Source organism: Phyllobates terribilis, unplaced genomic scaffold (assembly GCF_046119375.1).
Source record: "Phyllobates terribilis strain yellow unplaced genomic scaffold, ASM4611937v1 Scaffold_5__5_contigs__length_657084704, whole genome shotgun sequence".
NCBI classification, from domain to species: domain Eukaryota; kingdom Metazoa; phylum Chordata; class Amphibia; order Anura; family Dendrobatidae; genus Phyllobates; species Phyllobates terribilis.
In genome coordinates, this window is record NW_027362765.1 from 114,647,179 (window position 1) to 114,670,505 (window position 23,327).

At 44.6% G+C, this 23,327-nt stretch overlaps 2 protein-coding genes across 5 annotated transcripts in view; one reads left to right on the forward strand and one right to left on the reverse strand.

The window, feature by feature from the left end:
* The first annotated feature begins 1,673 nt into the window (after positions 1–1,673).
* The window catches only part of RTF2 (replication termination factor 2), a 54,092-nt gene continuing 32,438 nt past the window's right edge, over positions 1,674–23,327 (forward strand). For 2 of the 4 annotated variants that reach the window (XM_073682769.1, XM_073682770.1), the window contains exons 1-5: positions 1,674–1,831; positions 2,279–2,388; positions 2,794–2,887; positions 3,548–3,684; positions 7,057–7,135. In XM_073682769.1, the coding sequence (XP_073538870.1) occupies positions 1,763–1,831; positions 2,279–2,388; positions 2,794–2,887; positions 3,548–3,684; positions 7,057–7,135 (489 nt within the window). In that variant the 5' untranslated portion in view covers positions 1,674–1,762. The remainder of the gene's footprint in view (positions 1,832–2,278; positions 2,389–2,793; positions 2,888–3,547; positions 3,685–7,056; positions 7,136–23,327) is intronic. The other 2 variants (XM_073682771.1, XM_073682772.1) reach the window with 1 other exon arrangement.
* Positions 14,658–22,780, reverse strand: LOC141270921 (beta-1,3-galactosyl-O-glycosyl-glycoprotein beta-1,6-N-acetylglucosaminyltransferase 7-like). Its single transcript, XM_073681014.1, has 4 exons — positions 22,715–22,780; positions 17,283–18,305; positions 16,564–16,659; positions 14,658–16,094 (listed from the first exon to the last, which is right to left on the reverse strand). The coding sequence occupies exons 2-4, from the start codon at positions 18,247–18,249 to the stop codon at positions 15,874–15,876; spliced, it is 1,284 nt and encodes a 427-aa protein (XP_073537115.1). The 5' UTR covers positions 18,250–18,305; positions 22,715–22,780; the 3' UTR covers positions 14,658–15,873.

Here is a 23,327-nt window from a genome sequence, read left to right on the forward strand (position 1 = left end):
TTAAAATGGCTGTCAGCCTATCAGAGGCCGCACGCTGAGATCAGCAAGCGGCACATGGCAGTGACGTCACTGCCATGCACCCGTGCTGCGCGCTAAAGTCAGCTGCCGGCCTCTGATAAGCTCGTGGACACTTTTACTATTGTGGTACTGGAGGGGCCCCTCTACGTCCTGCTTGGGGGCCCACTGGAGCATCATCTGGTGTTTTCCCTGGGCCAGTCCGACCCTGCCCATGCTATGAATAAATAATTGTTCCTCAATGTGCTTCCTGCACAATATATCCCCCACACTGCCCATCTCCATAACATCCCCCCACACTGCCCATCTCCATCATATCCCCCCACACTGCCCATCTCCATAACATCCCCCCACACTGCCCATCTCCATAATATCCCCTTCATACTGCTACTCTCCACAATATCTCCCAAACACTGGCCCTCTCCATAATATCCCTCCACACTGCCCCTCTCCATAATATCCGCCCCATAAAATGGTGATCTGGGACCATGATACTGATGACTGATCCTAATGCTGGGTCTCCCCCAACATATTTGCTGATCAGCAGTCATTTAAAAGTAAACAGGTTAACTGCATTTAATATGCGCACAGAACTATCAGTGAAAGATTGTTTGGTGCACATACACTGTCATTGTTGTCGGCAGCACAGGTGGACAATGTGCTGCCGAGAATGATGTTAAAACCATTTCACCCGACGAACGAGCGTTTTGCTGGTGACTGGCAGCCCGTTTCCAATGCACGATTATTGAGAAACAAGTGTTGCTATTAAGGCTCTCGCCCCCAATAACAAAAAACATATTCGATATATAAAAGTTGTTGCAAAAGAAGGAACACAATTAAAAATGTATTTTTGATCATAAAAAAATGTGAAAAACAAATGGACAGGTATTTCCTTTTTTTCATCACTCCCCCTCACCCGCTATCAACGAAAAAAATAAAAAAGAATATAACTATAGTGTAAAAAGCCCCGAAGATTACAGAAAAAAAGAGGCAAGAATTGTTTTACTTTTAGAGACTTGAAAACCACATGGATGGGGGAGGGGGGTATGCCTGGCGATGAAATGGTTAAAGCAAATTAATGTAATGGTCTGCACACTGTGATGCCAAGAACCACTTTGGACCAGGATTCATCTAATTTATGTGCGACCTCCCTGTCTGTGGGAGCGAAATGCATGTCTATGGCTCAAGTCATCACACACTTTAAAGGGGTAATTTCATGTCCCCTTTAAGTCACAAGATTGGTTGCCCACTTTGAAGCCACTTATTCCTTTTGAGGCTGTTTTCACCTCAGGAAACCTCAGCAGCAGAACCACATCTCCTGCGAAAGAAACCCAAAATCAGCATCTTTTTATCAAGTATTTGTGACTGCCCAGAAGCCAAACTACAGTTCCCAGCATGCCTTGCTACATCCAAGCTGCTTATCGGAGTCATAGCATGGAGCAAGGAATGCCGGGACGTGTAGTTCACAGGAGCGCAGAAAAGACACAACCAATTTAATGTTTCTGTCACCTGACTTTGATTTTTTTTTTTTTTTTTTTTTAATGTCGCAGTCACAAAACTCCCGCTTTTTCGTGATATAAAGACAATCATTCTGCGGTGATCGCTACACAAACGTCATATGTAAGGTGTAGCAAGATGGCCGATCGGCTGAGGCGCAGCATGTTCAGGAAATGACGTCACCCGGCGACGGAAGCGGAAGAAGTTCGGTTTCCGGGCAGAGTTTGTTGTGGTCGACGAGAGCTGTAAGATGGGTTGTGATGGAGGAACCATCCCCAAGCGCCATGAACTGGTGAAAGGGCCCAAGAAAGTGGAGAAGGTGAGGACGGGGTGAGGGGTCTTGCTCCTGAGCTGTGTTGGTCCTGGCGAGGCGAGGAGCAGACGGCTGACACTGCAGGGTATCCAATATACAGTATATGGCTATTAGTGCCCCCCTCCTTTGTGCCTCCCCAAGGTACCCCCATATTTTGTGTCTCCCCCCGCTCGTGCCACTGCCCCCTGCCTTCGCCGCTTGTACCCCCTCCTCCGCCAGGTTCTCTCTGACTACTGAGCCGCTCACCTGAGTTGTGCCGCTATATGTGAGCGCTGAGGGTGATTTTATGGAGTCAGGAATGCTTGTGAGGACTTCACTATGCAGCAGGTGTAGTAGTGGACATGTCCTTTCCGGCTCGGCTGTCCCAGGACGAAAAGGAACTGAGAAACAGCTTAATTAATGTTTAATTGACGAGCATGTTCTCCGATCTGATGTCCTTCTTGTCTCTTGCAGATTGATAAGAATGCGGAGCTGGTCGCCCGCTGGTATTACTGTACCCTGAGCCAGGAGAAGCTGAAGAGGCCCATCGTGACCTGTGAGCTGGGAAGGTGCGGACCACCAAGGTCTAACACTTGCGTATTGGATCTTTTTGTTTCCATTAATTACCAGATCTCTGCTTGCTGTTAGTAATGGCCTCCGTACACATAAGATAAAAATTGGCCATAGAGATTGATCGTCATCTTCTTTTCCTCCAGCGGCTTAGAATCGCATCCAGCTCTAACTTCTGCTGGTTTGTCGCATACAATCCTTTTTACCTGATACAATGCATCAGTGGAGGAAAAATGTAAGACATGATCAGAAAGGCAGAGAGATTTTCTGTCTTTCTTTGCTGCTAAATGTCTTCTCATCATTTAGAATAGCGCCAGGTTCCGTAATGTGATTATAGCTTGATAAAGAGTTGTCGCGTTAAAATATGCCTTTATGCTAATTGTAAACAGTGGGCGCTTCATCTTCTTGTGTCTTTTCAGGTTGTATAATAAAGACGCTGTAATTGAATTCTTACTGGACAAATCTCCTGACAAACCGCACGCAGACTCTGCTGCCCACATCAAAAGCATCAAGGTACCACACCTGCTCCTTATTGTACAGGCTCTAGTTACATGTATTGTAGGAGAAGTTAGCTATTTCCTGACTCATCCCTAATGGAGACTCTTTGTGCTATTGCTGTACATTCCCTCTTTGTTCCTCTGACTTTGTCACAAGCCTCCCCCTGTGTGCCCTGAGTACTTAGTGCCGGAAAGGTAAATCTGTATATAATATTGGGTAATTAAAATGTTCTATTAATTTTAATAATTCAGCTGATTGGCTGTTGCAGTCACATGACATTGATAGGTAGGAGATAAGGGTACTGTTTTGTAGTTTTGTTCTGCACAGCTGAGCCGCTAAGAAGACACCCCTGCCGGCTGAGCATTGGATATTTTAGGCTACTTCATGAATTCCCATTCCTGTTTTTTTTTTTTTTTTGTAGCCCTGTTTACTATAGTGGGGTCTGCCAGGTTTCTGTCATGATGTCCATCATTTACCAGAAGTAATAGTGAAGCAAGTAGAATTATTTTTTTATTTAAATAGCGTAACCTGCGATGGAGGCTGCAAAGCCGATGTGAACAAAGCCTGAGAGATGACTCTACAGCATCTGACCTGAGCACTGCACCTGCTGCAATGCTGACCAGATCAGTGCTATTATATTACATTATATAACAATCATTTGTTGTTTCCTGGTAGAACGTGATTGCTCTCAATCTCAGCGACAACCCTGCTTGGACAGGCGACAAAGGCAACACGAAAGGCGACCAATATGACGAGCAGCGGGCACAGTTCATCTGCCCTGTTGTGGGTCTGGAAATGAATGGCAAACACCGGTATGTGAGCCGTGAAATATTGGTTTTATGTGCATCCCAAATACTCACTATAGTCATTTCTGTTTATATCAACCGGATAAAAACCTATCCTTGTCTAATATTTCTCCCTGATAAGGGTTTTCTACAAAGTATCCAGCTGATCATCGTGGACTCCAGACTGATACATTGGATATTCTTCCTAGAAATTATGAATGAATTGACAACTGGCTGTTAACATTCTCTTGTGTAAGGGGAGTGTGTCTACATCGTCTGCTGTGGTTGTTTAGGAGAAATATCAGAGGAACGACAAAGCACAGAGGACTAAGGAAAGATGTTCCAGAATTATTTAATTAATAATTCAAGTATTTACTTAACCCCTTACCAACATCCACCGTACATGTACCGCGCAAGTCGGTAGCAGGTGTATGGAGTAGGATCCCGCTATGAGCTTACACCATACTCGGCAGGTAATGGTTGTGTATTACAGCCTGCGGGTGGTGTGACACGTGTTAAATGCAGCTGTCAATCTCTGACTGTGACATTAACAGTGCACTTTCAGGGAGTGCTTCATTTTATATACCCAGAGGCGCACCTGTGATGTGATTGTGAGTCAGATTGGTTACTATGACAGCTAGGGGTCTGTTGAAGACCTCCATGCCTGTCATTACAGAGCTTCCTCGACACCCTGCCTGTGAGGAGACTGTGACTTTTGCTATATACAGCAATACTGTGGCATCGCCATATATAGCAGAAGCGATCAGACAATTGCAGTTTAAAGTCCCCTAAGGAGACTAACAAGAATAGTGAAAAAAAAAACAGTTTTAAAACAAAATTAAAAAACATAAGTTCAAATCACCACCCTCTTCCCCCATTTAAAAATAAGGATAATCAAAAAACACATACAAGTGCTATCACCACATTCAGAAATGTTTGATTTATTAAAATATAAAAATAATTAACCAGATCAATAAGCACTGTAAACGGAAAAGATTCCAGAACGCTGAAATTACTACTTTTTTTTTTTTTTTTTTTTTTTTATTTGTCGCTACAATGCCACAAAAAAGGCTGTAGCAAGCGATCAAAATGTCATATCTGTCCCAAATATCAATAAACACGTCATCTCGCCCTGCAAAAATAAGCCGTCGCACAGCTTCATTGCCTGAAAAAAAGAAAACGCTACGGGTCTCTGAAAATGGCGACACACCGAAAACCTGACACAACCCTTATTATTTTATGGTAAAAAAAAGTTAAATAAAAACTGGACATGTTTGCTGTAATTGTACTGATCAGCAGAATCTTATTGTGAGGTTATTTTTACCACAAAATGTACACCTTAAAAGCAATGTCAGAATTGCGTGTTTTTTTTTTTACAGTTTTTCCGTATATCATGTGGTAAAATGAATGATGTAATTCAAAAGTACAACTTGTCCCGTAAAAAAAAAACAAGGCCTCATATGTCCACGTGGACAGAAAGATAAAAAAAAGTTATGGCTCTGGGAGGAAAAAACGAAAACTGAAATTGGCCACGTCGGGAAGGGGTTAAACATTTCAGGAGAGCTGACAGATCCTCTCAATCACACAGGATTGCTTAGACTGGATACAATTGTAGCAAGTTGGTTTTGGGAAGTATGGCTGGATAGGTTTAGACTTCTGGATGGAAGCAGGAATATTCTCATTCACTGACTGCAAATAGAGATCTTAAACAGTGTGGATGTTTCAGTATGTGAGATGGAACAATGTATTACCGAATCCAAGCAGTTGGTGATAACCTTTAGATTGGTTGGGGTCCCACCACTGGAACCTGCACCGATTGGCAGAACGGGCAACTTTTATCCTCGTTCTAATGGAGCGGCAGTGCACACCGCCGAAAATAGCTGGATGCAGCACTCCGGCCGTCCCATAGGGAATGAATGGAGCCGCAGTCGGGCGTGTGCACCGTGTTCTGTTCTAACAGGGTTAAAAGTGTCCCAGCAGCTGGACCCCCATCAATCTAGCCTATGGATAGGCGATAACTTTTTCAACCAGAATGGTCTTATTCGCAGATAGCAAAAGTATATTAGAAAATTATCTACTGTTCCATTTCTTTACAATGGTTATTAGCTATGGTGCAAATTGATTTGCAGGACCCAGCTCCGTAATCTCTGGCCGCTGGACAGGAGCCCTGTGATCGGCCGCCTACTTCCAGGCTTCTGCGGCGCTTCTTATGATTAGTCGGCCTGTTGCAGCGTCATTGTATGTGATGTGGTGTCAGGCTGGCTAATCCAAAGAGAAACTGCGGATGAAATTAAGTTGGAGCTGGTTTTCAGGGCGGACGTCCAGCGGTCATAGATCACTGACTTGGCCATTGGACTGGGTCCTACGAATTGATTCACACTAAGTCTCATAATTGTTTAATTGAAACCCATTTACTTGGGGTATGTTATTGCACAGGTTCCCTTTGGATAGGGGCATGTAATTGATGGTGGAGAAATGCGCCATCTGTCAGCGACTCGCTTAGAATATAGCATCACCAAGAGCTGCTGATTGCTTCAGAGCCGCTGACAGGCTTTTCTAGTGCTGCCAGTCCATAGATAAATCATAGCTGGTGGGCTGATGTTTCTTTCTTCACCCTAAGGCTGCACTCAGACTGCTATATGTTCTCTCATGTGAGAGAATCCGGCCGATTATGCTAATGGCATCTTGGTGTGATCCGATTCTCTCTTATGGGAGAAGACTGAGACCAAGATTTCTCCATTCTGATTCTGTAAATATCAGACTGCACTTGGATGTCATCCGAGTGCAGTCCAATGATGTCCACGCACCCATAGACTTGTATGGGTGCGTATGGTCTGATAATTATCAGATGCACTTGCATCCGAATCGGCATGAGAAAAAAGCGCTAATCGGCACTGCCTCATAGTATAACTTTGGTCCGAGTGCTGTCTGGTGTTATACTCTGCTGTGAGCGAGCCCTAAAATGGGTTATGGTTGCCAGCTGTGGTTCGCTTTCACAGAGAAGCATCTCCAGACAAGAGCTCGGCATCAGTGACATCTACTGGTGATAACGTGTAATTACAGGCAATCACAAATTTGCGCCCGCTCCTTACACACTTTTTGATAAGACGGAGCTGAAACCGAGCTTAGCGTTATCTACAGTAGAGGGTGATCTAAATATTATGCAGGGCATGAGGCGTATTGATCGGAGTTAGTGTCCTGCCCCCTACCCCAGTGGTGGTAACAGACGGGGGGAGAGTAATGCAAAGAAGCTCATACATGGCAAAGTTGTTGCAGTAATCTCTCTGAATCTGCTATGTGTGAATATAGCCTAATGGAGCTCTGGGGCCTTATCAGGACTGGCTGGTCACATTTTCTTTAGGTGTTAGTATTTCCTGTAATGTGTCCTCATTCTCCCAGGTTCTGCGTGCTGAGACGGTGCGGCTGCGTATTCTCCGAGAGAGCGCTAAAAGAGATCAAGACTGACATATGCCATAAGGTAGGAGTCTTACTGTAATGTCTTCCCCCGCTGTCGGAAATGTGCTGCACATCCTTAAGTGTCAGCATGCTGTACTGTAGCAGCACAGAGTATTTCAGGGGATTAGTGTACTGCTCAACAAGGCAGTTGCAGGATAGTGATGCTGCTTTGATTCTATATTCCCTCGTTGTTCAGCGGTGTCCTCTTCCTTTACGGCCCTGTCACTGTACCAAGGTGAGATCATTATGGTAACACAAAGTGGTTTAGAAGCCGTGTAAACGGTGGGACGTCCCCCGGGGCCGTCGCTAAGGTTTCTTGTTACTAATCCTTTATTTATGTTCTGTCAGATCATTAGCAGCTCCTCCTCTGGGATCGCTCCCTGGCGGAGGCATCACAGCCCTGCACTGTTATTAGTCCAGGAGACTGATAGGATTCTCCTGTTACTATTCAGTGGACGCCTTCAGCACTCACAGATTTACCCAGAGTCTGTAAATGTAGAATTAATGTTTACACCGAATGCACAATGGTGGTTAAAAGCTATAATTATACAAGCAATATTATATAGCAGCACTAAGCACCTTGTTACATAATGATCCAGCTATATAATACACATGAACAGTGGAGTGCATACATACATGACTTTTCCTGTACTATACTCCAGAGCTACACTCACTATTCTGCTGGTGAAGTCACTGTGTACATACATTACTTACCCTGCACTGATCCTGAGTTACATCCTGTATTATACTCCAGAGCTGCACTCACTATTCTGCTGGTGCAGTCACTGTGTACATACATTACATTACTTATCCTGTACTGATCCTGAGTTGCATCCTGTATTATACTCCAGAGCTGCACTCACTATTCTGCTGGTGCAGTCACTGTGTACATACATTACATTACTTATCCTACTGATCCTGAGTTACATCCTGTATTATACTCCAGAGCTGCACTCACTATTCTGCTGGTGCAGTCTCTGTGTACACACATTACATTACTTATCCTATACTGATCCTGAGTTACATCCAGTATTATACTCCAGAGCTGCACTCACTATTCTGCTGGTGCAGTCATTGTGTACATACATTACTTATCCTGCACTGATCCTGAGTTACATCCTGTATTATACTCCAGAGCTGCACTCACTATTCTGCTGGTGCAGTGACTGTGTACATACATTACATTACTTATCCGATACTGATCCTGAGTTACATCCGGTATTATACTCCAGAGCTGCACTCACTATTCTCCTGGTGGAGCCACTATGTACATACATTACATTACTAATCCTGAACTGATCCTGAGTTACATCCTGTATTATACTCCAGAGCTGCACTCACTATTCTGCTGGTGCAGTCACTGTGTACATACATTACTTATCCTGTACTGATCCTGAGTTACATCCTGTATTATACTCCAGAGCTGCACTCACTATTCTGCTGGTGGAGTCACTGTGTACATACATTACTTATCCTGTACTGATCCTGAGTTACATCCTATATTATACTCCAGAGCTGCACTCACTATTCTGCTGGTGGAGTCACTGTGTACATACATTACTTATCCTGTACTGATCCTGAGTTACATCCTGTATTATACTCCATAGCTGCACTCACTATTCTGCTGGTGGAGTCACTGTGTACATACATTATATTACTTATCCTGTACTGATCCTGAGTTACATCCTGTATTATACTCCAGAGCTCCACTCACTATTCTGCTGGTGCAGTCACTGTGTACATACATTACTTATCCTGTACTGATCCTGAGTTACATCCTGTATTATACACCAGAGCTGCACTCACTATTCTGCTGGTGGAGTCACTGTGTACATACATTACATTACATTACTTATCTTACTGATCCTGACTTACATCCTGTATTATACTCCAGAGCTGCACTCACTATTCTGCTGGTGGAGTCACTGTGTACATACATTACATTACTTATCCTGTACTGATCCTGAGTTACATCCTGTATTATACTCCAGAGCTGCACTCACTATTCTGCTGGTGCAGTCACTGTGTACATACATTACATTACTTATCCTGTACTGATCCTGAGTTACATCCTGTATTATACTCCAGAGCTGCACTCACTATTCTGCTGGTGCAGTCACTGTGTATATACATTACATTACTTACCCTGTACTGATCCTGAGTTACATCCTGTATTATACTCCACAGCTGCACTCACTATTCTGCTGGTGCAGTCACTGTGTACATACATTACATTACTTATCCTATACTGATCCTGAGTTACATCCGGTATTATACTCCAGAGCTGCACTCACTATTCTGCTGGTGGAGTCAGTGTAGATACATTGCATTACTTATCCTGTACTGATCCTGAGTTATATCCAGTATTATACCCCAGAGCTGCACTCACTATTCTGCTGGTGCAGTCACTGTGTACATACTTTACATTACTTATCCTGTACTGATCCTGAGTTACATCCTGTATTATACTCCACAGCTGCACTCACTATTCTGCTGGTGCAGTCACTGTGTACATACATTACATTACTTGTCCTGTACTGATCCTGAGTTACATCCTGTATTATACTCCACAGCTGCACTCACTATTCTGCTGGTGCAGTCACTGTGTACATACATTACATTACTTACCCTGTACTGATCCTGAGTTATATCCTGTATTATACCCCAGAGCTGCACTCACTATTCTACTGGTGGAGTCACTGTGTACATACATTACATTACTTATCCTGTACTGATCTTTAGTTACATCCTGTATTATACTCCAGAGCTGCACTCACTATTGTGCTGGTGGAGTCACTGTGTACATACTATTCATTACTTATATTGTACTGATCCTGAGTTACATCCTGTATTATACTCCAGAGCTGCACTCACTAGTCTGCTGGTGGAGTCACTGTGTATATACATTACATTACTTATCCTGTACTGATCCTGAGTTACATCCTGTATTATACTCCAGAGCTGCACTCACTAGTCTGCTGGTGGAGTCACTGTGTATATACATTACATTACTTATCCTGTACTGATCCTGAGTTACATCCTGTATTATACTCCAGAGCTGCACTCACTATTCTGCTGGTGCAGTCACTGTGTACATACATTACATTACTTATCCTGTACTGATCCTGAGTTACATCCTGTATTATACTCCAGAGCTGCACTCACTATTCTGCTGGTGCAGTCACTGTGTACATACATTACATTACTTATCCTGTACTGATCCTGAGTTATATCCTGTATTATATTCCAGAGCTGCACTCACTATTCTGCTGGTGGAGTCACTGTGTACATACATTACATTACTTATCCTATACTGATCCTGAGTTACATCCTGTATTACACTCCAGAGCTGCACTCACTATTCTGCTGGTGCAGTCACTGTGTACATACATTACATTACTTATCCTATACTGATCCTAAGTTACATCCTGTATTATACTCCAGAGCTGCATTCACTATTCTGCTGGTGGAGTCACTGTGTACATACATTACATTACTTATCCTGTACTGATCCTGAGTTACATCCTGTATTATACTCCAGAGCTGCACTTACTATTCTGCTGGTGCAGTCACTGTGTACATACATTACATTACTTATCCTGTACTGATCCTGAGTTACATCCTGTATTATACTCCAGAGCTGCACTTACTATTCTGCTGGTGCAGTCACTGTGTACATACATTACATTACTTATCCTGTACTGATCCTGAGTTACATCCTGTATTATACTCCAGAGCTGCATTCACTATTCTGCTGGTGGAGTCACTGTGTACATACATTACATTACTTATCCTGTACTGATCCTGAGTTACATCCTGTATTATACTCCAGAGCTGCACTCACTATTCTGCTGGTGCAGTCACTGTGTACATACATTACATTACTTATCCTGTACTGATCCTGAGTTACATCCTGTATTATACTCCAGAGCTGCACTCACTATTCTGCTGGTGCAGTCACTGTGTACATACATTACATTACTTATCCTGTACTGATCCTGAGTTACATCCTGTATTATACTCCAGAGCTGCACTCACTATTCTGCTGGTGCAGTCACTGTGTACATACATTACATTACTTATCCTGTACTGATCCTGAGTTACATCCTGTATTATACTCCAGAGCTGCACTCACTATTCTGCTGGTGGAGTCACTGTGTACATACATTACATTACTTATCCTACTGATCCTGAGTTACATCCTGTATTATAGTCCAGAGCTGCACTCACTATTCTGCTGGTGGAGTCACTGTGTACATACATTACATAACTTATCCTGTACTGATCCTGAGTTACATTCTGTATTATACTCCAGAGCTGCACTCACTATTCTGCTGGTGGAGTCACTGTGTACATACATTACATTACTTATCCTGTACTGATCCTGAGTTACATCCTGTATTATACTCCAGAGCTGCACTCACTATTCTGCTGGTGCAGTCACTGTGTACATACATTACATTACTTATCCTACACTGATCCTGAGTTGCATCCTGTATTATACTCCACAGCTGCACTCACTATTCTGCTGGTGGAGTCACTGTGTACATACATTACTTATCCTGTACTGATCCTGAGTTACATCCTGTATTATACTCCAGAGCTGCACTCACTATTCTGCTGGTGCAGTCACTGTGTACATACATTACATTACTTATCCTGTACTGATCCTGAGTTACATCCAGTATTGTACTCCAGAGCTGCACTCACTATTCTGCTGTTGGAGTCACTGTGTACATACATTACATTATTTATCCTGTACTGATCCTGAGTTACATCCTGTATTATACTCCAGAGCTGCACTCACTATTCTGCTGGTGCAGTCACTGTGTACATACATTACATTACTTATCTTGTACTGATCCTGAGTTACATCCTGTATTATACTCCAGAGCTGCACTCACTATTCTGCTGGTGGAGTCACTGTGTACATACATTACATTACTTATCCTACTGATCCTGAGTTACATCCTGTATTATAGTCCAGAGCTGCACTCACTATTCTGCTGGTGGAGTCACTGTGTACATACATTACATAACTTATCCTGTACTGATCCTGAGTTACATTCTGTATTATACTCCAGAGCTGCTCTCACTATTCTGCTGGTGCAGTCACTGTGTACATACATTACATTACTTATCCTGTACTGATCCTGAGTTACATCCTGTATTATACTCCAGGGCTGCACTCACTATTCTGCTGGTGCAGTCACTGTGTACATACATTACATTACTTATCTTGTACTGATCCTGAGTTACATCCTGTATTATACTCCAGAGCTGCACTCACTATTCTGCTGGTGGAGTCACTGTGTACATACATTGCATTACTTATCCTGTACTGATCCTGAGTTACATCCTGTATTATACTCCAGAGCTGCACTCACTATTCTGCTGGTGGAGTCACTGTGTACATACATTACATTACTTATCCTGTACTGATCCTGAGTTACATCCTGTATTATACTCCAGAGCTGCACTCACTATTCTGCTGGTGCAGTCACTGTGTACATACATTACATTACTTATCCTGTACTGATCCTGAGTTACATCCTGTATTATACTCCAGAGCTGCACTCACTATTCTGCTGGTGGAGTCACTGTGTACATACATTACATTACTTATCTTGTACTTATCCTGAGTTACATCCTGTATTATACTCCAGAGCTGCACTCACTATTCTGCTGGTGCAGTCACTGTGTACATACATTACATTACTTATCCTACACTGATCCTGAGTTACATCCTGTATTATACTCCACAGCTGCACTCACTATTCTGCTGGTGGAGTCACTGTGTACATACATTACTTATCCTGTACTGATCCTGAGTTACATCCTGTATTATACTCCAGAGCTGCACTCACTATTCTGCTGGTGCAGTCACTGTGTACATACATTACATTACTTATCCTGTACTGATCCTGAGTTACATCCTGTATTATACTCCAGAGCTGCACTCACTATTCTGCTGGTGCAGTCACTGTGTACATACATTACATTACTTATCCTGTACTGATCCTGAGTTACATCCTGTATTACACTCCAGAGCTGCACTTACTATTCTGCTGGTGGAGTCACTGTGTATATACATTACATTACTTATCCTGTACTGATCCTGAGTTACATCCCATATTATACTCCAGAGCTGCACTCACTATTCTGCTGGTGCAGTCACTGTGTAAATACATTACATTACTTATCCTGTACTGATCCTGAGTTACATCCTGTATTATACTCCAGAGCTGCACTCACTATTCTGCTGGTGCAGTCACTGTGTACATACATTACTTGTTGGGGCCACAATAGATAGGATGTATAACATTATTATTTTTTTTTTTTTTTGGACAAGCGAAAATGGGGAAAAAAATATTAATATGAAAACTACTGTGGTGATATAACGATGTGGAGCTGGTGATGTCACTAATGCTGGTGGTTTATGGTTGTGCTCGTTTCTTGTTTCTCTAGGGTAGAAGAGTGGGGTAATGGTTTGTTCCAAGGTGGTGTAAGTGTAGGAAGGTTGTACAAGCAAATAAAGGGCATTATTTGCTGTCCCCAGCAGTTATCTGACAAGGGGCCAATACAGTTCACTTTTCTTGTACCAAAGTTCATAAAGAGCACCAGTCCATTTATTGTGGAATGAACTACATGTGTAATGTCTCTCATTTATGCCACTAACCTCATACATTATGTAGCCACCTGTACACTTAAGTAGGAGTTCTAACTTCTACACTATAAAGGGAGCTTTTTGCAGATTTTATTTTAATCAGTGTTGATTTTTTTTGTGCCTTTCATGACCACACATAAATGTGGGCACACAAGGATGGCATCACATATGTATCCTATATGGTGCACAGACAATGTAGCACGTGGAAATGCAGATTGGCTTTTCTCTGGGAGAGTGAGACTCTTCTGCTAAATGTAAATCAGCTTCTCTACATGTGAGTGTTATTTTTCTTCAGCCCAAGCTCCAGAGATCCATTCTATTAACCCTCGTGTGGATGTAAACTTTACCTAACCTGCTAGCAAGCTCCGCTCAGTCTCTTACTGAACATTAAAGGGGTTGTCCAGTCCAAACCGATAAATCTGCAGTCACTCGCTCAATACAAGTGCATGGAGTGAGCCCACACCTACTAGACGGGCTGTGGCCTGGAGTATGTATAACTTATACATACCCTCTGATCCCGGGCCAGAAACCAGCGAATCCCTGCCGTGTTCAGTGCGTGTGCTGGGGGGGATTCATAAGTCTGCAGCCACACAGAGTGGCTGCAGACTTGTCGATTTGGACCGGACAACCCCTTTAATTAGACAGCGTATGAGAAGACTGTGTGGCTGCTTAGTTTGACTGATGGGCACTTATCCATGCTCTTCCTTATGATTTAAGGACATGTTCCAGGAGCTCTGGCAGTGCTGACCTTACTTGTTGCTGGACTAAGAGTAGAGAGATGTGGTGAGCACTCGGTGCCTTGAGGAGGTGCTGGTTGAACTGGGAAACCCCAAGCAGTAGTCTATGAAAAACCAACCGCACTGACACGAAGACCATGGAATTTTAAATAATGCTGTTTTTATTGATGCAGAATAAATCACCTTGGCGCTGGGTAGGGGGGCAGAAAGCATCAGGCAATGCTCTTGACGTTTCGACCCATTCCGGGTGTTTTTCAAATGGTTGCTGTATCCAGAAGGCGAGGGAGGAGCGGTGAATAGCGCAGTATGCGCTCCAGTATCCGTGTCGCACACTGCTTCTAATTCCTCGTAAAAAACTGTGTGAATGAGCCCTAAAGAGGAAGAGGTGATGCACGCACATGGCTCTTTACAGTAGATCATTGGTTTTTTGCTTACTGCCTAATGAGTCACAACTCCTTTACAGTACAGTGGAGCCACAGGCATGGAGGCCACCATTCTAATTCACATACTCCTCCAAACAGGTTAGATGACCCCCATTCTCCTCGTGTATGAAGCATCCAGAGATGTCAACGCCGTGCACCATTAGTACTTGCCGGTCCCTGCTCCTATGCTGCTGCCACTACTTTTGTGTGTGTAGCTGCCTCCTAGTTAACCTGTCAGTCAAGCATTTTTCTGTCCATGTGGTTGGGGGGGCGCACAGAAGGGCATCTCGGGCCGCATGTGGCCCCCCGGGTTGCATGTTGTGCACCGCTGCTTTACGAATGTTTATTTTTTTGTGAGGGGAATTGCTGATTGGAACACACGACTCTTCCTGTCCCCTTCTGCGAACACAACCTGTGCCAGGACCTGTCTTCTTTGAAGGGTCTTCTCAGTTGGCAATCCTGGCGAAGGGTCTTGGAACCGAATCGTTGCTTAAAAATGATTATTGATACTTACGGTGTGTTTCGGATCTGGAATAACAGAATCTTAACTTTAAGTCTAATCAAAAAAGAATGCAGCACTGTTCGTTCTATGTATACACATACTGAGATCTGGATTCGTAGTGGTCCACTCCCCCTGACCATGTACCCTTACATAGTAAGTGCCAAACAGGGGCTGTGATGTTGCCTGTTGTATTCTTGTCCAATGTGATTGGCTTTTTCAGGACGCTGGACCCTTCATTACTCCTGACTGATTCCGTGGTTTGCATCCTTCATTAATTCTCTTGTCCGTGCTGCTTTTTATAACAGATGACCCATCCAGGGTTAATACATTTGAGGATTTTCTGAGATTTACCCGAACCCGGCAGCAGAGTGGTAAACTGGATTTGCATGTATTCAAAGGACATCTCGTTTCACCTCTGGGGGACGCTAGCTATCACTTTAAGGCCTTTGTTGAGTACTCATCTTGCAAATACCAGCTCTGCTCCACCGGGACGTCCGCCCCGTCCAGCACCCGCTGTCTGTAGTGTCTTTCTAGGCAGTCGGTGACCAGGCCGTAGCGACTTGGGTCAAACTTGTTCGCAAATAAGTGCGGAGAATTAATCAACCAGCGCAGATCTCCAAGGCCGAACACGCAGATATCCCGGACATAGTGCCCTGAGAGAGGAAGGGGACAAGGAGTTGAAAATGTCTGACTTCTGTAGTATTTCAGCTGGGGGTTTGTTACAGTTGTATTTAGTCCTCTGAGCTAAATGTTACAATGCGTCAGTGCAGGTAAAATGTGTGAAGGGTTGTCCAGACTGGATAGAACTGTGACAGACCCTCAGCTGGGAGAGGTATTGGATCCAGGGAGGTGGGGTGTAAATAGCCCAGTTTGGGCTATACAATGAGATATGGAGAGTTACAGAAGTTGTTAACGCAAGGCTCGGAGGGAGACTGATGCTCTGTGCTGTACCCGCTGCAGGCCCTGAGGAGCGTCACACATGGGATTCTCTCTGTCAGGCCTTGTACTAGGCACAGCACAGGGTGTCGTTCCTTTAAGCAAACCGTATGGCAGTCTAGCCTTGCCCTGACCTAAATATATCAGTCTCCCCTTTTATTGTCCAAAGTTAGATTATAAAGTTACCGCTGCAGCCAGAGTGTGAGATGCCCTCCTGGTCCCTCCATTTTACAGCTCGGATGTTCCCCTCCCAGCCAGCGTGAGGGGTCGATCCCGGAAAATCTGAAAAAATAAATACAGAACACTGCTTAAAGGGCCAGTAACCCAGAAGTTACATATTGAATAGATAGATACTTGCATATAGATTGTGAGATGTTCAAAGAGGGTGTTCTCTTTTTATTCCTATAAATATTGGGTAGCTTTCTTCCAGAAACAGCGCTTTAATAGGTTGCTAATCACAAACCATGGACAGGAGCAGAGCCAGTTCTGGAAGAAAGCAGCCACTTTTTTGTACTCCACGACAGCCCCTTTATTGATGCGTAGCATTTGTATTCCTTACCGTTTTCAAGCTCTCTGGCAATGGATATAAGCAGAGGCTTGCTTGTAGACCTGCTGCTTCTCATAGCTGAGGGTGTATCCAGTTTACATAACCCTCGGTAGGCTGAATACATCAGCATTATAAATCTTTGCTGCAATGTGTCAACGCAGGTAATGTATCAGTCTGGACTACTGACCATTTGTTGCAGATTGGATACAATATAACAAACCCTCAGCTGTGAGAAGTCTTAGGTCAGGACAATATTTGATCCTTATCTAGTGTGAACATCTCTGGTCTTGGTATTAAAGGGAGGGGCGCTTGGATTAGCTCATGAGACCCCCCTTTATGGCTGATGTGGAAATCTCACCCTCGATCCTGTTGAGAGTCACCCAGTAGTGCTCATCTGGACTATACGTGTTCTTTGACCACTCCAGAAGATCCTTCGCTCTTTGGTCCATTAACAAAAATTCTACAAAGTTCCTGGTGAGGGCGTAGTAGGCCGTCCCAAAGTAGAGGGTGATGTTGTATGGGGGGCCCGCCTTCTCCTCTTTAGTGGGGTAGACGTAAGACTTCCCCATATAGACAAACTCCTTGTAAGTAGCTTGTGTGCGGTATCGCATGTGCGGCGGCTGGATCACTCCTGGCGTCAAGTTCTTCCCGTTCCACCTGCTCTTGAGGTACTGGACGATCTCCCTGTTGGTTTTCATGGGAAAGTCCTGGCCACATAGGTTGATGACATGTCTCCATGGAAGGTCGGAGCGGACGAGGTCCTCCATGCAGTTGATGTCGGCGCGTAGCCGTGAAAACCCCGCGTAGACCACCGTCTCCTGTTGGGATGATAAGAACACGTTGTGGAAGCAGCTGGCGAGCCTCTGCACCGCCTGACCATACGTCTTGGAAGACTTTTGGTCAACGTGGATGCAGTACACGTTCTGTGGAACGTATATGGCGGCAAGCAACTTGATGAACATGTCCAGCTGTTTGTGTATGGTCATGATGTACGCCAAGGGATAGTCCGCCTCCTCCAGCGACAGCGGCGTTGTTATAAAGTGCAGCTCGTTTATCAGGTTGGTGCAGTTGGACTGCAGGGTGATCGGGACTTCTTCTCTGGATGGGGTCAGGGCTTCTTGACATATATTTCCCACCACCAGGGCGGCAGGCTTTCCATCGAATAAGGCTTTACACAGTTCTCCGGGATAGAAGCCACATTCCTTGATCTCCTCCTCGAAGCTCTGCCCGTCCTCCAGCTGGTTAATGTTGTTTATGATCAAAAGGACGATGGAAAGGCCAACACACAGCATGAACCCTGACTTGGTGCATCCAAGGAAGCTCATTGTCTGCTCTGCCGGGGTCTTGTCATCAGCATCATTGAGGCATTTACTTTGTGACCCTGCAGAAAAAGAAAAATCATTATACCAATAAGGAAACATTAAAGTATTATAGTAATACAAAATAGCTAACTCTCTATTTACAGCTGGAGCTGCATTCACAATTCTCCACATTGATCCCTGAAAGCTGATTCCATTTGTCTACATCAGGTATATTTCTCTCCAGTCCTATCTGTAGCTGCATAAAGCTTCTACTGGCTTCATTGGGAATCTGCCACCAGACACACACTACAGCTCTGTGCGACAGCTCATGTTCTTCCCACCAAACACCCCTGACCATGACTCTCTGGACCTTGGTTCGAATCTACAATTGCCCAAAAGTATCTTGTAAGCTGAAATGTAAAAGGGAACCTGTCATGTCCCCAAACCCTATTAACCTGCTGATATGGGGTCAATCTGCGGAATAATAGCGTCCTTAAGCCGTGCGGCACTGAAAGCGCCTCTACAGGGAGAAAATGAACTTTATTCCTTTTGGCAGTCTCCGACTTTCAGTCACAGATGCTCTGTCAGTGCGGCTTCAGTCATCGTTCAGTATATAGTGAGTGGCGACTATATACACACCCTGGCATTGACTGACAGCCGGCTGTGCACTGGTGCAACGCTGAGCTGGAGCCCCTGTTCACTATGCACTGAGCGTGACTGAAGCCGGAGACTGCTGGGAGGAACAAAGCTAATTAACTTTCAGTATGGTGGCAGCACTGCTTCACAACGCTATTAACATGCAGATTAACCCCCATATCTGCAGGTTATTAGTGTTTGGGGACATGACAGGTTCCTTTTAAGATCCCTTTTCACTGTAACAAAGTGGTAAAGATCAAGCCCATATAATCATCCCTCCACCACCAAACTTTTGGATGGGCACAACACAGTCAGGCAGGTAACTTTCTCCTGGAATTCACCAAACCCAGACTCCTCCATCAGATGCCAGAAGTGTTATCCGTCCCTGCACAAAACACATCTCCACTAGTGATGAGCGAGCATGCTCGCCACTGCTCGATACTCGCCCGAGCATCTCTAGATGCTCGCTGAGTACTTTCGAGATGCTCGGGCGGGAGCTCGGGTCCCCGTCCTGCATGTTTGGCGCTATTTAGAGCACCAATCATGCAGGGATTGTCTGCCACTCACTGTAATGCCACAGCCATGGTGGTTGTGGCATTACAGTGGTTGCCCAAATCGATGGGAACAGTGCTCACAGTGAAACATGAAAAGCTGGCAATTCATCAGCGGCATACACCAGTACTGACAATTTACAACAGAAAGAATAGAGCATCACACACAGATTAGATAGAAACATGTCAGTCACATATATAATAAGTACAGTGACAGTGTTGGTTACTGTACTTGTCATTTAGTGTTAAAATAAAGGATTTATTAAAAAAAAAAAATTGGCGTGGGGTTTCCCGTAATTTTAGTCTCTAGCGGAGGTTAAGCAGACGGCTGGGGCAGATGTTTGAAGCCTGAGAAGGGGGTAATACCCACGGAGCTTCCCAGGCTACTAATATCAGCCCCCAGCTGAATACCTAGCCTTTACTAGCTATTAAAATGGGGGACCCCCCCAAAAATGACGTGGGGTCCCCCCTATTTTAATAGCTAGCAAAGGCTAGGCAGACAGCTGGGGGCTGATATTAATAGCCCAGGAAGGGTGCCATCAATATTGGCCCCCTGCCAGGCTAGAAACACCACTGCAGGTAGCGCTTCAGAGACACTGCAGAGCTCAAGCATGCTTGCACTATGCAGTGTCTCTGAAGGATGACAAGCTGGATGGTAGCGCTCTGCTGCGATCCAGCCTGTCATCTCAATGCCATCCCAGCGTGGGAGAATTCTCCTGCTCAAGCGGTGAGCTCAGGAGAATTCTCCCACGCTGTCAGTGACGTGCATGAGGTGAGCTGAGTTCATTGGACATGAACTCTGCTCATCTGGATGCCGTCACAGCCAGACACTGAGGAGCTTCTCAGTGTCTGCGGCATGGCAAGCTGGATGGCAGCGTTCTGCTGCGCTCCAGCCTGTCATGTCAATGTAGCAGAGCTGAAGCTGTCCTGGGAACCATGGAAAGGTAAGGATGAGGTTGGTTTATTATTTTATTTTTATTGCAGGAGATCGTTGGCTTCAGCTGGAATGGGCGTGATGGTAAGTATGGTTTAATTTATAACATTAAAGGAATGTATTTAAATTAAAGGACTTTATTCTGGGTGTTTGTGTGTTTTTTTTTTAACTTTGACTATGGGGTTAGTAATGGGGGTGTCTTATAGACGCCTCTCCATTACTAACCTGGGCTTGATGTCAGCTGGCATTATAAGCTGACATCAACCCCAACCCTATTAGCCCACTGCCACCGCTACAGGGCAGTGGGAAGAGCGAGGCTAAGTGCCAGAATTGGCACATCCTATGGATGCGCCATTTCTGGGGCAGCTGACGGATAGTGTTTCTAGCCTGGGAGGGGGCCAATATTCATGGCACCCTTCCTGGGCTGTTAATATCCGCCCCAGCTGTCTGCCTAGCCTTTGCTAGCTATTAAAATAGGGGGGACCCCACGTCATTTTTTTTTTTTTTGGGTCCCCCATTTTAATAGCTAGTAAAGGCTAGGTATTCAGCTGGGGGCTGATATTAGTAGCCTGGGAAGCTCCGTGGGTATTACCCCCTTCCCAGGCTTCAAACATCTGCCCCAGCCGTCTGCTTAACCTCCGCTAGAGACTAAAATTATGGGGAACCCCACGCCAATTTTTTTTTTTTTTTAATAAATCCTTTATTTTAACACTAAATGACAAGTACAGTAACCAACACTATCACTGTACTTTCTGTTCTAAATTGTCGGGTACCGATGTATGTCGCTGATGAATTGCCGGCCGGCTTTTTTTAAAGAGACGGGTGCATGAAAATCGGAGGGCACTAGTGTGTTCCAAGTGCCCTGCTATGTTTTTCATGCACCCTCCTATATACCCTGATATACCCTGCCTGCCGTTTAATTGAGCACTGTTCCCATCGATTTGGGCAATTTTTGACCTTCTGCAGACCGCCGGTGGGGGACCGCCAGAAAAATGCTCGAGTTTCCCATAGACTTACACTGGGCTCGTTGCTCGGGTCGAGCACCCGAGTACTCCAATGTGCTCGACCCGAGCTTCGAGCACCCGAGCATTTTAGTGCTCACTCATCACTAATCTCCACCACTCCAGAGTCCAGTGGTGGCTGCTTTACACTACTCCATCCAACACATGGCATTGTGCTTGGTGATGTAAGGCTACATGCAGCTGCTCGGCCATGATGTTCCCTTTGCACAGTGTTTGTACTGATAATGATACGAGAGGAGGTTTGGACTCCACAGTTATGGAGTCAGTAGAGTGTTGGTGATTTTGATGTCTTCTGCTTTTCAGTACTCAGTGACCACATGTAACTTTACGTCGTTGGGTTGCTGCGGGCCCATCCTGGCAGTCTCTGTGACGGACCACGTTTTTCTGCATGTCTGAACAGGATGAACACTGCCAGAGCACAGTCCGTCAGTTTCACTCTGTTTCAATACAAGTTTTTTTTTTTTTTTGGAGGAGAGGAGTGGGATTCTGACAAAAACCCCAACGTTGTGCTCATGGGAGAGCACTATGTGAACCAAGATTTACGTTGTCTTTCATTATCTTCTATTTATTTCCACGCTCTCAGCCATAATAAATGGTAAATGAGTTTCCCACAATCATTACTTATGATATGTTCGGTGCACACATTATTTTCCTCCGATGTGGACAGATGCAGATCACTGATGACCTCCCTCCCCGTGGTCTATATCAGTGACCCCTCTAGGATATAATGACCGGAGCTCTTGGGGTCTCACTTACCCGCTCAGATTTCCTTGCGCCCCGGCCACAATCCTCCGCGCTGAGACGCTTCTGACGAGCCGTGCTGGTTGTTGTCAGGTATCGGCAGCTGAGATGGCGTTTCCAAGCGAGCTTTACATTTCTTATTCGCCGGTTCCTGGGGCTCCTGGGACCACGCCTGCGTCCTTTTGGGTTTCATTAAATGGAAAGTAATGCTGCAGCAAACCTCCCATCTTCAAGATGCTGCACATTAACGAGCATTTATCCCAGAGCACTCGTAGAAATCTCATTACTGACTCCACTAAATTACTTATATCCATGTTTTCAGTGCTGCAACAGCTTACCCCGTGTTCGTCCTGAGCTCCCTGGTTCATGAGTAGGATGCCAGTGTTACAGTAAAGACTGACACTTGAAGGACATATGTTTGTTATCAGCCAAACTATGCAACTATGGCTTCAATAGAAAGGGCAAGAGGATGGTGAAACTTAAAACTGGTTAGTATAGGCTGAATGCAATAGTTAAATGTCACATTGGAGGGCAGTTTAGGAAGTTTTCTGCATTTTAGGGGGATGTCCCATTAAATTGATGTGGGCTAGATGCCTGTGTCTTACCCTGTATGTGTGTCCTGCTATCGTCCTCTGCACCGGTGTCTTTTACCTGCTCCAGAGTTGCAGGTTTTTGTTAATAGGGTTTTGAATATTTTACCTATGCAAAACTGCCCAGCGTCACAAATGTAAAATCATCTGCACGAGTCCTCTGTTCTGCTCGTGCAGGGTGACATCCAGTAGGGACGACCTGGGCTACGACAGATGGCAAATAAAAATGCAAAAAAATATGTAAACAATGTCTAAACGTTACTTGCCTGTAATCAGGCAATGTGGACATTTGCACGGTGCCAGGTCACATCCAGAACAAAGGATGTCATCTATGATAACCAGGGCTGTGGAGTCGGAGCCCATTTTGGTGGAGTTGAGTCGGTATAAAATGGACCGACTCTTAAAATATATAATAAACTGGGTACAGTAGTTCAATGCAGTTTGTGGGAAATATTTTTTTCATAAGAATTTGGGAAAGTTATGAAATGTCCTATAAATGTCTGTCCTATTCCTGATCTAAGGGTCTAGACTTTTAGCTGAGATGAATCTGTGCTACAGTAAATTTATCACTTAAAAATGAGCCATGTATGAGTGTAAGGCAGCGCTAGTCATCATGTTGGGGGACACT